A 22119-nucleotide genomic window follows, 5' to 3' on the forward strand; every position below is an offset into this window, starting at 1 on the left:
AAAAAACATTAATATTCTCATATATGCGGATGATATGAAGCTATTTTTAGAAATCAGAAATAATAATGACTATAATGTTTTTCACGATGAAACACAAATCTTTTATACATGGTGTTGTAAATGTTTACTGGAGTTAAATGTTAAAAAATGTAATCTCATGACTTTTAGCAGAAAACAAATCACGGCTTCCGTGTCAATTACATTAGGTAATCAAACCGTTCAGAAATGCGATAAAATAAGAGATTTAGGAGTTATCTTAGATAAAAAATTAAACTTTGTGGAACATTACAACACAATTGTTCATAGAGCTAGTAATATGCTTAATTTTATAAAACGCTTCGGATATCACTTTCAAGATCCTTACACAATTAAAACTCTTTACGTAGCATATGTTCGGTCTATTTTAGAATATTGTAGTATTGTTTGGTCACCATTCATAAAAAAACACGAAGTGAGAATTGAATCAATCCAAAAACAGTTTCTATTATATGCATTACGCAAGTTAAGATGGACAGTATTCCCTCTTCCATCTTATGAAGCACGTTGTATGTTGATAGATATTCAAACATTAAAAGAACGTCGGGACTATGCTATGATCTCGTTTCTAAACGATATCGTCATGCAGCGTATTGACTCATCTTACATTTTGTCAAAATTAAATTTATATGCTCCTACTCGTCAATTACGCAATAGAAATTTGTTCGCGATAGGTCATCACCGTACAGACTATGCTAAATTCGGACCACTAAACCAGATGATGGCTGTGTATAACGAGCATTGTGAAAGTATTGACCTTACCATGCCCCGAACAAGTTTAAAACAGTTTTTCAACTCTTTACGGCATCATAGTACATAGAAATAGTTTACAGGATAGTATATAAGCAATTAATATTTATATAATGTAGTCTACATTTGATTGACGAAATAAATAAATAAAATAAATAAGTTATTTATCTAGTTGCCGCTCCTGTTAACTGTTAACTATGTATACGTGTTGCACATTGCCTAAAAAAATTGAAACTTGTATCTAATTGTTGGATTGACAAAAATGAAGATTTTTTTTGGCACTTAAGGTCCTTGTAATACGATTAGGTTCTTGAACCAACATTGCCAGAAATAATCTAGAGCTTCCGATGGCAGTTTAAAGATATTGCTCGAGGTCAAGAATTGAATCCACAATTATCGTGGAGGCCAAAGCTTCTGCACGACTACCATCAATCTCTCGGTTCGTTTCTTTTTAATGAAAATTCGATTTAGATGAATACTAATATTAAGAGTTTGCTCATATTTTCAAATGTGACTCATACCCTCCTTTCGACAAATCCGACAAAGTTCCCTTCACCCAAACGAAACAGTCTGTGGGCCCCTACACCTATTCCGTCTTCTGCCTACTTCTATCTGATTCCGTTGACTCACCCAAACCATTCGAGTCCATCGATCTGAGTTAATCCGGATTATCTTTTTCTGGTTAATTAACGAAACTTGGTCGAGTCCAGCGACTCACACCCCAACCAATCGCCGCAGATGATAGAATCGTCGAACGCAGTCAGATCGTGAGAATTGAATTAAATACAATTGATTTGATTGATTCAAAAATGACAACCCAATCCCTGTTTTCCACGCCAGGTTCAATTTCTAACTCTGTGACAAAGCGTTCGTAGATCATTTAAACCAGGATCCCAACGGAACGGAGAATGTGTCGTTAAAACTGCATCATTTAGTGCAAAAAAAGCAATTGCAAAGTCCATCAATTCTCGATGCATGATTTCAATAGCATTGATTAGTAAATCAAAACAAAACCGCTCGCCTTAGCAAACACGGCACAATGCAAGCGATGACAAACTGCATCGCATTTCTCACGCCGCGCAAAGCTTTCCAACCATACACAGCTTCGGTCGGTCGGTACACGCACGTGTTTGATTTGAATATACACACTATCGGAACCGCAAACTGCTGCTGGCGCCTCGGCGAATTGGTGCTAATTTGAAGAGACAGCGCTCACAAACCACAGCCAAGCCGTCAGTGGACGATCGAGAAAATAAGCCTCTTACCATTATTTATTTTACTGATCCGCATAGGAAATATCGCATCCAAATAACTATAATGAAGCTTTTTTTCTTTCTCCTCCTCCTCCTCCCCACCGTTTACTCCAAACCAGGTCTCTACACTAACCGACTGGAGGATGCACAGCTGGTTGTGCCCCGAAAGGTGAACCAACGGGGGGACATGATCTCCCATCGGTTAGCACATTATCATCATCTTCATCATCACCATCATGCGCACCGTCTGCACCAGCGGGAGCAACAGCAACAGCAGCCGCAGTTGGGCGACGATGCGGCGCCGCCCAGTGCCGATCGAAGAAGCCGTCGGGAAGTGAATGCCGTCGAAGAAGGCGGGAAATTACATTATCGGATCGATGTTGCGGATCAGACACTGCATCTGGAGCTGGAGTGAGTATTGGTGTAGCTACAGCATGTTAACAGCTAATTGCTGCTAGTTTGGGATCATTTGCGCAGAGGGTGTCGCATTAGTGTTTTTTTGTTTCAACGTGGAGCAACGAGACTTTATTGTTATTTTGCAAAATAGATCTTTTTGATGGTATTTCGCAAATCGATTTTCATTGCCCAATTTGCATATGGTTGATTTTCTAATTTCAACTATTTACACTACTAATATTTTTCTTTTTGCTCATCATTTTAAAAATGCATTTACAAAATGTCTTTTGAGAAGGGCTTCTAGAGTATAGCTCTTTCATTCAATCCGGATACAAAAAACAAGTGTTTCTCAGGATTGATTTTACATAAGAAAAATGTGAATTAATAAAAATTGAACTATCTTTGGAATTTCCATCTGCACCCATCTGGTCAACAAGAGCAGTCATTTTGTTCCAACATCGAACCGCCTGTGTAGCATCATTAGTTGTTTTTGTAGTTTTCTTTACCCGCTTGATAATTGCCCAAGACTTTTCGGTTGAGCTTGGTTCCTTGTCGAAGAAATCCACCTGTTTCTTGCAATACCACTGTAGCGCTGACTGGTCTTTGTAGCAGCTTGCCAAATTTAATCAGAACTTCCAGAGACTATCGTGAATCTCAATTAAAAATACTACACTTTTCGATAAGCGGTCTTGCTTACACAGTTTCGAGTCTATGGTTTTATTGGTGATAAATAGCTTGGTTTTAAGTCCGCATCCTCAAATTTCTTGTCAGATTATCAGTTTTCAAGCGCATTTCTCAGCGAAAACAAACTTTAAATCATTCCATGGATTGCTTCTTTCGGACAGAACTAAAACACTGTACTTCGTTGGCGATATCCCGAAACGAGAATCCTGGGTTTCCCTTGATCGTCCTGTACACCTTCTGGTTCAGCTGCTGATCTAAAGTTCCATCATATCGTTTTTCTTTGATCTTTTCGCGTCACACTCTAGCGATTACGGATCCGATTTAGATAATTTCCAACGGTAGAAATGTCAATAGGCAATTTTTCGCGATATTTCAGATTGACCACGTCGGGTTTTCGATGTGGCACAATGGGACAAGATAGAACCAAAGGTGGCCTGAAGCCAAAACCCTGCAGTATCGGTTCCAATAGGACGATTTTATGCCATTTCAGTACCCTGAATTCGTTTTAGATATTAAGGTTGGACAGAGAAAGCGTAAAAATCGAAAACGAAAAAAAGCAGTTTTTTACCACACCGTGTAACAACATTCTACATACGCTGATTGATTTTTATGAAGATCTGACATATGGTGTGGAAAAAAACTGCTTTTTTCGTTTGCGAATTTTGCACATTCTCTGTCCAACCTTAAAACATAATAAAATGAAAAAAAACATTAGGGTGTCTCAAAAAAATCTATTTTATTGCAACTGTTCTTAAATTTTTTGTGTATTAATTTTTGTGCGCTAAACCGCTATTGATATTAACACTTGTTGAAAAACCTTCATTATACATTAGGGTGACTCAAAAATATCATTTTGTTGTGAAGGTTCAACATTCTTTTTTAAAAAAATTAGTTCACTAAATTCCTTGTTTGGTAATAACATATATGAGAAATAACCTTTAGTACTTATTAGGGTGGCTCAAAAGTAAGTATTTTGTCTTTACGAGTCAAATGATTTTTTCAATAGTTATCATGGTAAGCTGAAATTATTCTTAATGTTGAAACAAATTGATTTACATCTCATTATGGTGCTTCAGGAATGATTAGTTAGTTTTTACGAATCAAATAAGATGTGCTCGAATAATTCTGGAACGTTAAATTCATTATTTTGTTACTACACTTTCTTTAATATTTAAAATAAAAATTTTAAACATCTTAGTGGAACGTTTAATTACATTCACAAATCAACAAGATGGATACCGACTTTTTAAGAAACGTATGTCCCTTATTTCAGAACTTACATAAAACTTGAATTAAAACCCATTTTCTGCGTATATGGTTCATTTAAAAATTATTTTATTTTACTTGAGTAAAATCGCTTACCCTTGAGATAAATCAGCACTATACAAATTCTGATCAAAATAGTTCTACCAAATGACTCAACTGTGTTCACTAAATTTGACAGTTTTTGTGCAAGTTATCAAGAAATAGTTCCGAAAATATTTAATGACATTTTTCAATAGGGCGAAAATATTTTCAAAATTTTAATCATTTTGAACACCTTCACCATCCAAAAAACCACTCTTTCCACTCGACTCCTCTCTCTCTTCAACACTGGTGAAACCCTCGTACACCCAGGTTTTACATTTCTTATAAAAGAAATGTATAGAATTCGCTCAAACTTTCAAGATTTTTTCCGAGGCCCGGAGGGCCGAGTCTTATATACCAATCGACTCAGCTCGACGATTTGGGACAATGTCTGTGTGTGTGTGTGTCTGTGTGTGTATGTAACGGACAAATTCTCATTCGTGTTTCTCAGCAATGGCTGAACCGATCTTATCCAAACCAATTGTAAATGAAAGAACTAAAAAACAGTATGAACGCTATTAATTTGTTTTTGATTCTGATGTTTAGTTTCCAAGATATGAATGTTTGAATGTGTAAAAATGGCGTTTTTTGCAGTTTCTTGGAATTATTTGCCGAAATTGACAATATAGATTAACAATTTATATGTTTTTAGATAGCTTTAACAAATACCTTTCGAACAAGCTATAGATTGTTGAAATCGGACTATTATCAAAAGAGATATTTAACATTAAATGCGGACGAAAGATTTTTATCATTTCCCATTGCCAGAAATATGACCAAAAACATGTAATCTATGTTTAACGCCAAAACGGCTTATTTTAGGTCAATAGTATCTTCGGAGAATTTAATGGAGGCAATATGCCCTTTCTTTTGGTATTGTGCTTTTGCTGATTAATCCCCCTATGAGTGAGATATTTTCACAAATTTTCTTGGAAGTGATTATATCGAAATGATGTCTTCAGCAAATTTGAAGCTCTTACTTTTGCGAATAACTTTACTAAAGACTTCAAATATCTATTTTGAATACTTTCAAAGTTATGGCTTGTTGTTTGTGGATTACTCTTCGTCGCCTATTTATTGTTCAATATAGTAATAATCCATTGAAATAAGCCAAACATTATTTCGATAAAACGAATTTTGTATTTCATTTTTCTATCTACAACCGCTAGAAATAATCACCCAAAACTTCCAAGTTGTTTGGAAGGAACTTGATAACTTATCAGTGCAAAAATGTTCATTTGTGCGAACCTTCTGACTGCAATTTTTCTAACTCATGACCATCGGATCGATCTGAAACATATCGGAAAATGAAAAGCGAAATAAATAACTCCAAGCAATGGTGTTGCCAAGAGAAGGTTTTGGGGTTTAACACCATACAACGCCCCCCCCCCCCACCACACCCAAAAAAAATTGGATTGAAGTTGAAAATTTATTGATGCAGACTGATTCAATTCAATACTACAATAACAATTATCTGATCCGTACATTGATATCCTGTTGTTGTAAACATCATGAGGACTTTTGATAAATTGTCGGAATGGGGTCCTGATATGTAACTGATCTATTGGTCTTGATTTCACAGTTGTCTAATTGCATCAATATCAAAATCCTGCCTGAAAACATTCCAATAGAAAATTCCAGAGTTCTGTAATCAATCATAATCCTCAGATTTCTTTTCAAATTGAGCTCGTTTTTGTAGAGATGTACTGTAATAAGGGTCTTTATTTAATAGGAAGCGAAGTTAAAATTGATTTAATGTCTATGAAACATAGAACAGCTCACCAAAAAAATGCATAACTTTCAACATTTGCTAAAATGTTTTTGCCTTTCTCATTCACTCTAAAATTCGTCAATCTAATCCCGACCGGGAGGGCCGAGTATCATATGCCAATCGACTCAGTTCGTCGAGATCGGAAAATGTCTGTGTGTGTATGTATGTGTATGTGTATGTGTGTGTGTGTGTTTTTTAGATTCCTTAGAACGATTGAAAGCGACAATAGTTTGATTTTTCGCAAAATGGCAACGCTGAACATTTCATAAAAATCGTTACAAAATTCCTTTTGTAAAAAAAGTGCATTAAAATGAAATCCTACGTACGACGCTGGAGAAAGCAATTTCGAAAACACAATGAAAATTTTAGAACGATGAAAAAATATTTGTTTGAGTTTTATTTTCGGTCACCGCAAAAATGGGGTTTAGACAAAAACACAATTAAAGCTCAGGGTATACAGAACAAGCGCTGCGGCAAAATTGAAAATTTGTGTATTCATGTTATTGCCGCCTTTCATATTTGGACATATAACTTTTAAGATCCTAATGCATATTTTATGCACATGAATAAAAATTAGATCCTTTTAAAAATTCCACTTTTGTTAATAAGGGTGTGAATATTACAAAGTACTTGTAAATATTATCAAAGACTTAGGCGTTAGGATTAGTGATAATGACTCCAATCAAAATCCTTTTTTCAACTACTAACTATTGTGAGTCGAAATATGGCGCTCACCACGAGGTCACTTTCAGAAAAGGTCGATATAGAAATAATCGCGTTGAAGTAGCGTATTTTCAAGAGCTGCAGTTTCAGTTCTAGAGGCCCACCACTGTCCCATGTCAGTGGCAGATCCAGGGGCAAGGGTTCTGGGGTCCGGGCCCCCTCCGAAATTTTTTAATTGTTGATAAATTTTAAATTAGTTTAAATTTTATATTAGTTTTAAGACTCAAAATCATACCAAACCAAATTTGATCACCAAAACTGATACTCATTAAATAAGGTTATTACGTATTACGAAATGTACAATATTCATTCCAAAATATACATTTCAGACCCCTCCCGAAAAAAATACTGGATCCGTCCCTGTCCCCATGTAGTATGTGTTATCAAAAACATCGCGAAACATCATGTTGTAAATATTCTCAATCGTTATAATATCCTAAGAGAGTGTTAAGTGTTATAAGAAATGTCTCATCACACTGTTAGGTGGATTAAACTCGTTTTTTACACGGTTTTTACGAGGTTTTTTTACGCAGATTTTCCAATTAACGCGGTTTTTTTACACGGATTTTCCAATTAACGCGGTTTTTGCAAAAATATTCTAAGTCCTTTTGAATGCAAAAGACTTAGAAGAATTTTGGCAGTTTTTTTTTGCGCGGATTTCGCAATTAACACGGTTTTTGCAAAAAAGTCCTTTTGAATGCAAAACACTTCGAAGATTTTCGGAAAGATAGAAGAGACGGGTATGGAAGATTCCTTTCGTAATGGTCTTGAAGAGTTGGTTCCAGAAATTGATTTTTCACGCCATTTTGAAATCAAAGATGGCGACTTCCGGTTTAGTGAAATTCGCTATAACCCAATCAATATGGGTATTTTCGGAATGGACTTGAAGAGTAGGTGCCAGAAATTGATTTTTGGCGCCATTTTGAAATCAAAGATAGCTACTTCCGGTTCAGCAAAATTCGCTATAACCTTATCAATATGGATATTTTCGGAATGGTCTTGAAGAGTAGGTACCAGAAAGTGATTTTTGACGCCATTTTGAAATCAAAAATGGAGACTTCCGGTTTAGCGAAATTCGCTATAACCCAATTAATATGGGTATTTTCGGAATGGACTTGAAGAGTAGGTGCCAGAAATTGATTTTTGGCGCCATTTTGAAATCAAAGATAGCTACTTCCGGTTCAGCAAAATTCGCTATAACCTTATCAATATGGATATTTTCGGAATGGTCTTGAAGAGTAGGTACCAGAAAGTGATTTTTGACGCCATTTTGAAATCAAAAATGGAGACTTCCGGTTTAGCGAAATTCCCTACAACCCATGCAATATGGGTATTGTCGGAATGGTCTTAAAGAGTAGGTACCAGAAATTTATGTTTGGCGCCATTTTGAAATCCAAGGTGGCGACTTCCGATTTAGCGAAATTCGCTATAACCCAATCATTATGGGTATTTTCGGAATGGTATTGACGAGTAGTAGACAAAAATCGATGTTTGACGCCATTTTGAATTCCAAGATGGCGATTTCCGGGTTAGGCACATTCACTATAACCCAGTCAATATGAGTGTTTTTGGAACGATCTTAACGAGTAGGTTCCAAAAATTGATTTTTGACGCCATTTTTAAATCCAAGATGGCGATTTCTGATTTAGCGAAATTCGCTATATCCCAATCAATATTGGTATTTTTGGAAGTTGAAGTTGTAGTACAAATAGTTTTAATTAAACAGTTTAATTTACTTAAATTTAAGCCATATGTTTAATTTGAATAAATTCAAACCCCCAACTCACACCACATACGTCGCTTTCTTCTCTCTCTTCCATTCTCACCGCACTTTCCTGGATGAACACACAAAAATATTTTGCATTTTGCTGGTTTATGATTGGATATTATATTCGAGGGTGATTTAGATGATTGTCCAAATTTTTCATGCGGGAATTTCGGTAAATCGGAAGTCACCATCTAGAATTTTAAAATGACGCCAATCGTTTGTCTGCTTACTCAATACCATTCCGAAATTACTCATGTTGATTGAGTTGTAGAGAATTTCGCTAAGCCGGAAGTCGCCATTTGGGATTTGAAAATGGCGCCTTGCGGGGAAGGTGCAGATTTATTTATTTCTGGCACCTACTCCTAAAGACCATTCCAAAAATATCCATATTGATTGAGTTATAGCGAATTTCGGTGAATCGGAAGTCACCATCTTTTATTTCAAAATAGCGTCAAAGATCAATTTCTGGTACCTACTATTCAATACCATTCCGAAAATATCCATTATGTTGGGGTGTGGGCCATAAGGAGTCTTCCAGACTCGTCTCTTCCATCTTTCCGAAAATCTAAGTCTTTTGCATTCAAAAGGACTTAGAATATTGTTTTGCAAAAACCGTGCTAATTGCGAAATCAGCACACAAAAAAACTTCTTAAAATATTCTTTTGCTTAGAGTTTTTTTTTAGGCGGATTTTCCAATTAACGCGGTTTTTTTACGCGGATTTTCTAATTACGCGGTTCTTTTTGCGCGGATTTTCCAATTAACGCGGTTTTTTTACGCTGTACGTATCCCCCGCGTAAAAAAACCTAGGTGTATATCATGCTCTCAATGCTATTAGAAAGTTCGTGTTGCTATTCTAGTTGTGAAGTGATTTTTCAAATTTAATATCAGTAATAACCATGCGTCTCCATTCACAATATTTTTAAATTTTAACTGTTTTTTGCAAGTTTTTGCAAAACTAGCATAGACTCATTTTAAAAAGAAAATTAAAGTATGAGTATAGTGTAATCGCGGGCATTCACGGGCGTCGTCGTTGTTATCGCATTAGAAGTTCGGATTCAATAATAGTTCATGACAAACAGTTATCTTAACAATAATTAAACCAACTAGTGACTTATTTTTGGTGATTTTACGATGTATTTTAATTACATGGATAATTTTAGTAAAGTAATGCGATACATAAAATGAACCGTTTTTTCGAAAAACGAAAATAACCGGATAATTATGTGAATCATTTTACGTCCAAATCTCCAAAAATCTCACAAAAATCTCTCTGAGCTATCATGCTTATGCGAGAAAAATACTAGCGAGAATATCGCGTAGCCTTTATATGTGGATTTAAGTCCGGACTCATCCCACTGTGCGAGGGTGTGCAAGATCAGTCAATTTTCATTTCTTGTCTTTCATTTAGCCGTTTCAATTTTTTTTGCTAGTAGATAAAGGGTTCCAAAACTATTTTTTCTTGGAATCAAGAAATACGAAAAACTTATTTTAATCAAGATATGTGCTTCTCTCGCAGTGCTAGAAGTTGCTCAATCTATACCTAGTGATACTCAACACAGTTCTTCAAGAATTTTTACAATAGTCTAATTGCATGGAAAAGTATTCAAAGACAGTTCCAAAGTTTAAAGAAGAGCGCAAGCAAACTAAGCAAAAAAAAAATGGTCGAATTATAAAAAATTCAATTTGTCTCTAATTCCAAATTACTTTAGTTAAATAACAAAAAATCGTATATTTGCCGGTAAGCTCATGCGGAAGAAAAGCCGTGTAAGGTAACGCCTTTGTTTTCTGTAGTACTGCGTGGGTTTAATCAATGTCTTCGCCTTTTTGTCGAAAATATGTTCAACAATGTTGTATATAATTATATGCATGATACGCATTATTAACGAAAAATTGCAGTGAAAAATCTATCGAAAATGGTGAAAATGTTCAGTTCATCCCGGCCAATGCCGCCAATATGGTGCATCAACCGAACACTTACATGATGGAAAGTTAATATAAACCCGCTACAGATTTGTTTCATCATCATTCGTGATGAACTGTCGGGAGCGAACGGAACATCTCCTCAATGGGTTGTACAATACCGAGCAGGAACTATTTGTGAGCTGCACACGGCTGGCGGATGAATTAGTTTGTTTCGTTACCTCCTGCTAGCAGCGGCAATTATTTCCATTTCTAATGGTTAGAAAGTAGCATACAGAACGAAAAATCGGGTTTCAAAACACCCGACCGAAGCCAGTTCGTGATTGATTAACGCTAATTCTAATGTACTGATACACAAATTATGAACAGAAAGAATTGTGATTTTAGTCAGTTTCTATTAGTTAACCTTGTTGGATGGCTGTAGATTACATTTCAACATCGTCATTACCTTTAACTTCACCAACTATTATTTTTATTTCCAAATGATCGAAATTAACATACAAACACGATAAAATTCGATTTTAAATCATCTGACTGAAGCTCGGTCGTGATTGGTTCCAGCTAAGTACATAAATCGAGCCGTACATCTTGAACATTTTTCGCTCGAAGCTCTATCTGTAGCTATCTAGAGAGATAATAAAACGATTGTTGTCATACGAAACACCCATCTTCACACCTTACATACCAACAATTTAGCGTTGCATACATTCCAGGAAGTACAGTTTTCTGAATTGAAAGGACAAGCTTGGGATCACGCACGCGAAACATTTCAAATAGTAATACAGTAAGATTCCGTTTTTGGCATGCTCCATTGTTGGCAACAAAAAAGTTCCGTTATTGGCAACATTATTTTTGTTCATAGTAAATCTTTTGAAAAATGCTCAATAATCATTTTGTTGTAATATTGGATATCGCTTTTGACTTTATTTCCAAACATATGAGTCATATTGTAACCCGTCAGGGTAACAATTTAGCACTGGGTGAAAATATACCATTTGTACGTACTCTCTCCGTAGAGTGTATTGTTTACGAAAATTTATGCTCACCGCTGTTTCGATATCGTTCACTATTTCTTGTAAATTTTTATATAGTTTCGCGTTTGTGAACGGTTTTGTGCGTTCAGATAGGTGTAGTAATTTTTGTTTGACAATTGTACATAGTTAACATAGGGCTTAGATAGGCCACCGCTCTCCTACTGCTGAAATACGTGTACTGGCTATGCTGCACATAGGTGATGACAGCTATGCAGCGGTACGGTTTTTTTGGTGTTGGTGTTTTCGGTCGAGGTGGAAGGCGGCCATCGTGTGAGAAGAGTTAGATAGTGACGGACCACGGCATCGAACAGACACCTGATCAGTTTTGTGTTTTTCGGGACAGTTTCCCGCCACCATAACCAGTACGGTATAGTGCGCGTGTGGACGGTAAAAATACCCGTCAGAAAGTGCCGGCCCGTGGTTCGGGTACTCGTTTGTTTCTGGTGCTGGATCGCCGTCGGGGGAAGCTAATTATCAAGGAGCTTTCGCTTCCCCGGCTAACCGTAAAGGATCCAGACGCACCATTCCGCCCTCGCTTGGAAGGATAAGCCGAACGAGCTTTGCTCTCCTTCCCAGCTAATAGTCAAGGAGGGTGAAGCAGGGTGGACAACGGCTCCCCCTGGGAAGAACACTGCGGTGTCTTCCGGGATTCTTTGCGGGGAGCGAAGAATCCGGTGATTCATCACCACCGTCGCTAGGGAGGTCCCAACAAAGGAGCCAAGCTCACCTCCCTAGCCAAAAGACAAGGACCGCTGCCGGAGCAGCCAACGAAGATACGACCGAAGGAGAACGCGGCCGTTGTTGACCCGGCCGGTCGGAAGAAGCCGCCCGCCTTTCCGCCCGCAGCAGCGAATCACCAGCAGCCGTAGTGAAGTGGAGGGAGAGTGGACACAGCAAATAAAAGTTGGTAAATTTAGGTTATTTGTTTGTTTACTTTTTGTTGTGAAACGAAAATCCGAAATTCTGTAGGAGCACCTAGGCCGCCCTGAAAAGAAGGGTACGCCGGGCAAACAAGAACCCGAGTAGTGGGCAAACCCCTACTTACAATATTTACTATATTTTATGGGGGGCAGGCATAGCGAATAAAGTTAAATTTGTTGATTTTTTTTCACATATTCTTATATAATTAATGTTCTTGTAACATTTATGATGCTACAAATTGAAAATAAATGCTTTTAGGGTAAGGTTCCAGTTTTAGCAACTGAAAAAAAAATTGTTGCCAAAAACAGAATCCTACTGTACATAAATATAATTTTTGGGTACTGCACAAAATCTAGCGCAAACATGACTTGGCAAGCACCAAGATGCTACCTAAACTAAAATTGGGCTCAATGAAGGTGAAGTAAAAAATATCCGAAGACTGAATGGCTATAGGAACTAAAACATGTCAGCCATACCAATATCCTTGAAATAAGTACACATCGGTCGGGTCGGGCATTCAACGAGTACTTAAAGACAATTAGAGAACGTTTTCAATAGAAATTGATAATCGTTTTGTATTCTATTATATTTACATTCATTCCATTTCGACTATACCATTGCAGAATGACATCAATACCCTCTTGTACACGGAAAAAATTGTTCCCAAAAACGTGAATAAAGTGCCATGAATTCAGGAACAACCACGTTTTAAAATTATGTTCCATTTTCAGTCAGTAACGCCCTAATAACGCATTTATTTGTGAAAATATTTGTTTTTAATTTGTGAACTTCAGTCATGGTTTCCGCCATACCATAACTAAATCGATTTTTGTAGATGAACTAGGTTACAACTTTATGAACATTATTCATGAAACCAAAGGTAGAATCGTGATTTTATTCATAGCTTTCGGAAAACATATTTACGCGTGAACTATTTCACGAAACCCGGAATATTATTCTTTAATCCTTTCAATCATCCTGAACTAGTTCATGATTCCCAACATAATAGTTGCGATTCAATACCCGCGCTCGTGAAATAGTTCACAAAATCACACAATGTGATTCATTTATACGTGAACAGATTCCTGGTTTCTAGCAAATTAGTCACAACTCTCCATTCATGATCATGAACTAGTTCACAAAACCATGAAATAAATTTTATATATCCGTGAACTAGATTCCTAGTAAAATAGTCACGACTTACCATTCGAGCTCCTGCAAAAATTAAAAAAATCGAAAATTATTATTCATGTATACGTGAACTGATTTATGATTCCTAGTGCTCTTGAAATAGTTCACAAAATCATGAAATCTTATTCATAGAAACGTGAACTGATTCATGATTCCTAATAAAATAGTCACCCCTGACCATGTGTGGCCATGAAACAGTTAAAAAAACAGAAAATATCGTTCATGTGTTCGTGAATTAGTTCATGATTCGTAGCATAATTTTCACGATAGACCATTCGGGCTCGTGTTATAGTTCACAAAATCATAAAATATTATTAATGAATTTGTGAACTAGTTCATGACTCGTAGTACATGATTCACGATCTATCTTGAGTGCTTGTGATATTTGGAAGGCATCCGTAATCCTTTTCTATTTCATACAACTCTGCACATGATCATGCAATTTTCACGTGAACTATTTCACAAAACTTGGGTTTTGTTGTGAAATGTCATATATTTATGTACAGCCTATAATGACTAGTAATATGTGCGAGCAGGCGATATAACATTATTTATTCGATGAGGTTCAATTTGATGTCTGGACAGAAAACGAAAACTGCGCTGAGCATCAAAAATATATTATAGAGCCACGAATTTTGTTCGTGGTGTAGTTCACAAAACACGATACCGCGAATCATTTACGGTTTTATGAACCAAATCATATTGTCACGTTACTCCGAATAAAAAAATTGATTGTTATAAAACATGACCTGTAGTCACATTACTACAAGTGTCTAATTATGTCAAAATTATGAATATTGTGAATAAAACCTTGAAATCATGAACATAAATCATGCTACTCTTCCAACAAAACCCGATATAAACTTATGAATAAAATATCACAGTAGCGTGATGAGAAACTACGAAAATCGCAACTAAGCTCCTGAAATCATGACCGTCGTTTCAGTTGATATACTACAAACTAGTGTATTCCCAAAATATGAACAAGAATCATAACAAAAACTAAACATGTCCAGGGAACAACCACAGTAACCCAATCGAAAATTGTTATGTAATGCCTTGTACATTTTTGCGCGAACTAGTTTTTTAAAAACACACATAGATTATGAATACGAGAATTATTATTCATAATTTCAGAAACTTGGTCACGATTTTCATAAATCACTCACTTCACGAAATCGTCATTTTTTGTTCATGAATTTATGAACGGATTTTTTCCGTGTATATCATCATATCGTTAACAAATGGAATAAAAAATAAAGGGCCAAGATAGCTACCCTGAAGTACGCCTGATGGTATATCAAAGGTTGATGAACAAGTGCTTTGCAGCTTCACATCTTACTTTACGTTGAGTACGACAGCATTTCATCCATGAGATTATTCATTCCGGGAGACCCAGGCGATTTAACGTTGCTATCGCCGCCAGGTCTTGAGGGACTCTGTTAAACTCTGCCTTTGAGAAATCCACATAATCCTCACCTATTTGTTGTTGCTTTTCTATATTGCAGATCATTTCGCTGGTAAATGTTTTTCCTGTGAAACGGAACACTAGCATAAAACGTGTGCCTTGCCCGAAAAATGTTGTTGTAAATTAGTTGACTTGAAGTGAAAAATAAAAATGTAACTGGGTTTTTTTTTTAATTTTGCGAGATTCTCAAAATTAGTTATTGAAAGTCTTTATTGGTTTTTTATTCAACGCACATATCATACCAGGAAACAAGAAACTAACCAAGATGTACACCATGCCAAAATACAATTGTAAAATTGTTATGTGCTAGTCGTATGTGTGTGAGTTCGTCAGAGTTTTTGGGAAAGCTGTGCCAGGGAATGGATGCAGAACTGGCGTATATGATAGAATAGTGGGAAATTTTTCCATGCATTCGTTGATCACTATTTTCCAGGGTTTACTTCATGTACTCGCTTTGACTCATTTGGAAAGATTGGATTGGATAAATTAAAATACGATTAGGTTACTGACGCACGTGATAAAATTCCGAAAGAATGAAATTGTCGTTAATGGTATATAAATATCATTTGCTGGCATGTAAACGAGTTCAAATAGTTTGATTGCATGTTACATGCTTTTCTTCTTTTTTAATTCATCAGTCTGTTTTTTTTGTATTTTCATTGGTTTACTTTTCCACTACCCAAAAAATATCGATCAATTTATACACTTCTAATTAATTTCTCTGCATCTTTTTTCCCACATTCGACATGTTCGGATTCCTTTTATTTTATATTCTAAATTAGACTAATACTAACACTCATTAGCACAATCGATTACATGTTCCCTCATATACACTCACAATCTCTCCAATTTCAAACGTACAAACGCTCGTGGCCTTCACTATAACACAAAACTAGTCAAAAATGGGAACATGCAATTGCAATCAACCACACATATTTATGCCCGCGATCTAGCTAACATTAAAACATTCCGGTAATTAAGTGAACGTTTTAGCAATTATAAATTTACAAACGCGGTCTCAAGCATAAACCCACCGCTTGTGAAATCATGGATCGGTCACGTCCGGAAGTCTATTCCTTCGGTCCTAGCAGCATAGAGCCACGCCTGCCGTTGGACCAATCGAAAAAATGACGCTCATAGCCACTAAACAACACGTTCCATAGCGACGTGACCAGGAACTTTAGTGATATGGGGAAACTTACTTTTTTCTTGTATCAGCACCATACACTAAAAATTAAACATCAGATTCACGGTCCGCACGCGATAATTCAGGATACACGCGAATATGCGAAGTGGAAGCGACGAACACGTTAACATACAAACGCTCAAGACCCTCGTGATCATCCACGAACATCCGTGCCCGCGATCTCACAAACAGGATTCTCGCGCTCATGAATCGGTTACGTCCGTGGAATTCCCTAGTCTCGGCCCTACGAGCCTAGGTCCATGGCTTCAAATAGACCAATATTCTCAATCCGCGCGCGATCTTCCCAGAACACATGCGAATGGACACACGGTTATAAAATCAAATTCATATACGCACATACATGCTAGCACTGGCGGCGTACAACCGGCAACGCGATCAAACACGTCAAAACGTACAAACGCTCGAGTCCTTCGCGATGATACACGCGATCGTGAGTCCTTACGCCCTACAGTGGCGGATCTGCAACCAGAAGCCGGACAAAACCTAAAATGTTGCCTAATTTGGCTGAACATCACAAATTAAGCTAATTTTGAGGTGCTGAATTGATTTTTGATATTAAAAGTCATAAAAAATTGATTCATTTTGTATGATACAAGTTCCATTACTGGTCATCTATATCAACAATATCATAAAAAATGAAAAAAAACACTACTTTAAAGCCATTGCACAACGACCCGCTGCAATTGGCCTTTAGCAGTGTTTTAGTGGGTGACATTTCCCGTCTCGTCTGCAATTGTGGTGAGTGATTCTAATGGAGAGCCCTTGCGGGACCCTAGCTCTACAGCTCCAATAGGACAACTATGATGTAATAATTTTAAAAAAATACGATGAACTAGTTCAAATCAGTAAATAAATCAGTAGAATCCCAGTTCCATGTGTGCTGGCCGACGCAATTGTGTCTGGACTGAAACAAACGTTTCGAGCCTTGACTCAGGAAGGTGTTTCAGGGTTTGTGCCCAGGCTGAGACGTTTGTTCCCGGCCATGATAAAAAGCGCTGGATTAATGTTCTCAACAAAGCTCTATGCGTCCAAATATCAACTTTTTAGATTGAAATTGTCATAAATCGGATTTACGGTTACCAGTTTTAAGATAAAAAGTTAACTTTTCTAGTGATTGACCTATGTAGCCCTCCTTATTAGACATGAAAACATATTAACAATAATATATAAATTAAATTTCGTTTTTTTTCAGCGTTAATCATTGTTTTAATGCTACAGTAAATGATATACACATAATGGATATAATGATTCCAACATTTTGTACAGTCGTATTTCCACATTGCCACGACTTCAACTTAATCATCACAACCCCATTGGTTTTCAGCGCAGCATTTTTTACCTTTAATCAAAACTGCCAACAATCAGAAAAAAAGAAACAAAAAAACAACAACATCACAACCCGTCGAGCCCTCAAATTACCCATCAGACACACGCCAGGTCGTCGCCACGGGGCACAACCGAACCTAGCCGGCGCTAAGTCTTGAACCCGTCGGTCATCTCACGTCCCAAGTGCTCATCATTTAAGCGCCACACCGCAGGCCGCACAGACTTCGGGGCAAGATCGCGATCTCGATTCTCTGAAAACGAGTTATTTTTCACGTTCGTTTTCGCTCCCTTCGGCATTTCACGCTCTTGCTCGTACCCGCTTGCTTACTCACTCAGCCATTCCCACAGCCATATACGAGGTGAATTTAATTTTCCATAAAAAGACAATGAAATGAAAATTAAATCCAACTGTGCCGTCCCGGCCAAGGGCCGGGGCCAGACGGCCACCGCAGGCAGCCGTCCGTCCAGTTGGAGCCCGCAAATCAGTCACCCGGTGCGTTCCCTCGCAGTATAATTTCTATATTCCAAGATCTCGATCTGATTTACTCCTCTTCTTATTCTTCTTGTTCTTTTCCTTTCTCCTGACAGGCCATCGACGGAATCGTTCGTAGCGCCATTAATGGTAGTGGAACGGCATCGGCGAGATCTACGGACCCGATCACGTCCCAAGAAGCACATCCACAGCTGTCACTACCAAGGACACATCCGAGGTCATGAACAGTCCCGTGTAGCTCTGTCCGCCTGCAATGGATTGGTGAGTGGAAGTTTCCCTTATTGCTTATTGCTTGTAAATTGTAATAGGTCTATACTTACAATATCATTACGAGGACCAATTAATCACCCACCGAGAATCGCGGGGCTGGCACCTATTGAGTTTCCAGCGTGCCAATGGCAATCGTCTAATGGCACCCATCATCCGCCGCCCTATTATTGTAATTTCATTAGCAATTGATCAATTTATTTATGCTGATGACGATTGGCATCAGCACGATTTCTCTGAGATCGGTTAACGCTTTAGGGGGCGCCAACTTACGAGATGCGATACGATCAACTCGAACCGGTACCATCTGGCAGCACGGCCGTCGATGATTTCCTTCTAGCGTGATCTGACTTTTTGCGAAGCGATCGCTTCATTGATCACCCCTCCGTTCTGCCACCAAATGCAATATGGACGGTAAAAAGGGGGTATAAGTTCATGCGCGCAGCTAAAACAATCAATTTCAAAATCGTGAGATCTTGATTAAAGAGTCGTACTGCCGCGAGATACTACGATGAGCGAGTTCTGACGACAACGGCAGCTCTGTAGCTTCAACTGCCACCGAACCTACCGCCCCTTCTGCCAACAGATCGCTACCTTATGGATCTTGTAGCGATCGGAGCGAGACATGAGCCGAACGGCATGGAATCAATCTTGTAGTGGTGACATTCTCACGACGTCGTTGACGCCAGGGATGTTTTACAAACTAGCTAAAGGTGGAACTGGTTTGCTGGACGATTGTGCTCACGAATTATTAGCGTACCATAGAATGAAGATGGATGAGCCCTTCAATGCATCTGAAGGGGTTTTTTTACATTTCTTGATTTGTTATCTAATTAGAGATATGGGAACTACAATCTACAGCACTTATACCCAGGGTTGCTTATTGTTTATTAGGTTATTTATTTATTTTAGGGTTGAAATAAGTGAAATTCAGACTTCCAGCTCCGGAATTATGGGTAGAAGAGTGTAGTCACTAGGGTGAGACAAAAAATAGATTCCAGCTCCGAGCAACTTTTTGGGTACTATTTGGGTCCTAGAACGTCTGTGCAAATTCTTAGCTCGATCCTTGAAGCCATATTTTTGCGCCCACTGTTTAAGGTTTACATGGGATTTTATATGGGAAAATTAACTTTCACAAAATAATTCTTTCAGGAGTCGTCCATTGCTTTCTAAAAATAAACCGTTATGTGGCTTTTATAGCAAATTTAACAAAGAAACAAAGTCTCGAAAATTACGAAACGATCTGACGCTTAAGAAAAAAGTTATTAAGCCTGAACCAATTTATGCTCTGACGATTGATAAAATATTCATTTTTTCTAGCACCACTGTTGTTGGTTGTCCAATTATATGCAATTTTGTTTTGATTTTCTCTTAATGTGTCTAAATCATTTAGCTACACTGTTTGGCCACTTCGCAAGAGTTTTGAGGGATAAATTGAGTCTTCTTTTGTACATAATTAGAGAAAGTTAAAATTTTTGTATATAATTCGATAGGCAGCAGCAGTGATGCTAAGAAGAGTAAAATTTTCATTAATCTTCAGGGCATCAATCGGTTTTTGCTTAATAACTTTTTTCACAAGCATCAGATCATTTCTGGGTCTTCTAGACTTTGTTTCCTTGACAAATTTACTATAAAAATCAGACATTTATTTACTTTTAGGAGGTTACGGGCGACTCTTGGAAGAATTAATTTGCAAACGACGTTTTCCCCATACAAAATCCCATGTAAACTTCGAACCGTGAGCGCAAAAATATAGTTTCACCGATCGAACTAAAAATTTGCAGAGTTGTTCTGGAAGCTAAATGGGACCCAAAAAGTTACTCGGAGTTATTTTTTTTTTTTCATATAACTATGTCCCACTCTAGTGGTCACGCATGCAATACTCATATAAATCGGAATCAGCGTGTTATCAAAAAACCCGTTTTAATCCACCTAGTGGTGTAATGTTGCCTTTCTCATTATTTAAAATTAGTTTTCAATGATTTGCTACATACAATATAAATATTGAATTGTTATTACACTGGTAGCATAATTGGATCGTAGATCTACTCACTTAAATGAGAACCACAGATAGATAATTTGCTAATTGTTTACCACCAGTCATGTCATGTTTGTGTTGTTCATTGGCTAAATCATGTCAGATATTTATTGCTTGACATTTGAACTATAAAAAGGAACAGCAACATGTACAATATTTCATATGGCTACAGTACTATACTTTACTCCGAAACTCCAGAACAGGAAGTCGGCTTAAATTGAAACCAGGCGCGCAGACCCTTAACTCTCTTATTCCCAACCCTTTCACCCACATCAAAATAAGCTGGCGGTTCCGGCTGTGGGTTGCGCGTTTTTCATGCCCCTCACACACACCCACCCGCATGCCAAAATAAGTTAGCAAGAAGACACGATTGAACTAATGCTGATTATGCTAATTAAATATCTTTTTTTCAAGTGTTTCGGTGGGTTGGTTGTTGGAGGTATCGTAAAATGGAAGAACATTGATTACTTTTTCAATAGTTTTTTCGAATAACTATCTTCAATTCAAGTAGATGTAACTGTTTGCATTTTTAAAAGAAGTACTGGTTCCTATAAATTGAAAGTGTTCGAATTGTTGCGTAGTTTATTTCGTTTTACTATAAAAATAATATTACTTCATTGTAAATTTGCATTCTTTGTTTTCGGGGTAACTTTGATCAGCAAAATATGTGTATCGAAATGAGTGATAACGCTAGACAAGTTATGTAAATTGCATATCTGCAGGCAATTTCATGGCCCGATATTGTGATGTTTCGTACGCGAATAAATTTGTCTAGAAGGAAAAAGTTCACTTTTGTCGAGCTTTTTAGGAAAATAGTCGAAATTAAATAGTTAACAACAAAGATATCGGATTTTTAAAATGAATTATTGGACAAAAATATTTACGGTTAAAGAAAAAGTTGGTTGATTTCATTAATATACAAAAGATTGTTTGAACAGATTGAAACGATGCATAAGAGTGAAATCATTTTTAATTTGAATTTGTGTTCATAAAAGGCACATTAAATGACGACATAATCGTTGGCGATAGATGCTGAACATGTTTTGAATATGATTTGTTTTTTGTTTCAATGATTTTGTTAATTTTGTTAGAGAGAATCATTTTATCGTACGTTACTGAAAAGAGTCTCATTTTCATCACACTTACCCCGGTGATCAAAGATGCCCCGTTTTGCGGTATACGATTCCTGAGCCATTTTTCCATAGTCATAGAAAGCTACGTCTGGGTAAAATAACACGGATCGAGCTTGTCATTTTCTTCAAAGAGGCAATAATCATTTTGGCAAAGGTTCAGCCCGTTGCCGTGAAAATTACGCTTTTCAGTTTACATGTGCTAATCGCTGGTCAAACCAAGTATTTTTTCCAAAACCCTTGATAACTGATTTCAGTTTAAGCTTATCTTGGTCCTTTCCTTTTCCACTGGCCATGCACTTGACCTGGGAGTTGCTTGAAATCCGCTTTGACGTATGTATGTCCATTTCGATGCAATCAAACTTGGTGAACAATGTTCAGTACAACTTGCGCGT

General features: G+C 37.2%; 1 protein-coding gene across 1 annotated transcript in view; it reads left to right on the top strand.

Annotated features, from left to right (window-relative positions):
- LOC131685074 (A disintegrin and metalloproteinase with thrombospondin motifs 12) overlaps positions 1-22119 on the top strand; it is a 114267-nt gene that overhangs the window by 15234 nt on the left and 76914 nt on the right. Inside the window, exons 3-4 of the mRNA XM_058968494.1 lie at positions 2159-2450; positions 18385-18550. Coding sequence (XP_058824477.1) covers positions 2159-2450; positions 18385-18550 — 458 coding nt within the window. The remainder of the gene's footprint in view (positions 1-2158; positions 2451-18384; positions 18551-22119) is intronic.

Source organism: Topomyia yanbarensis, chromosome 2, assembly GCF_030247195.1.
Source record: "Topomyia yanbarensis strain Yona2022 chromosome 2, ASM3024719v1, whole genome shotgun sequence".
NCBI classification, from domain to species: domain Eukaryota; kingdom Metazoa; phylum Arthropoda; class Insecta; order Diptera; family Culicidae; genus Topomyia; species Topomyia yanbarensis.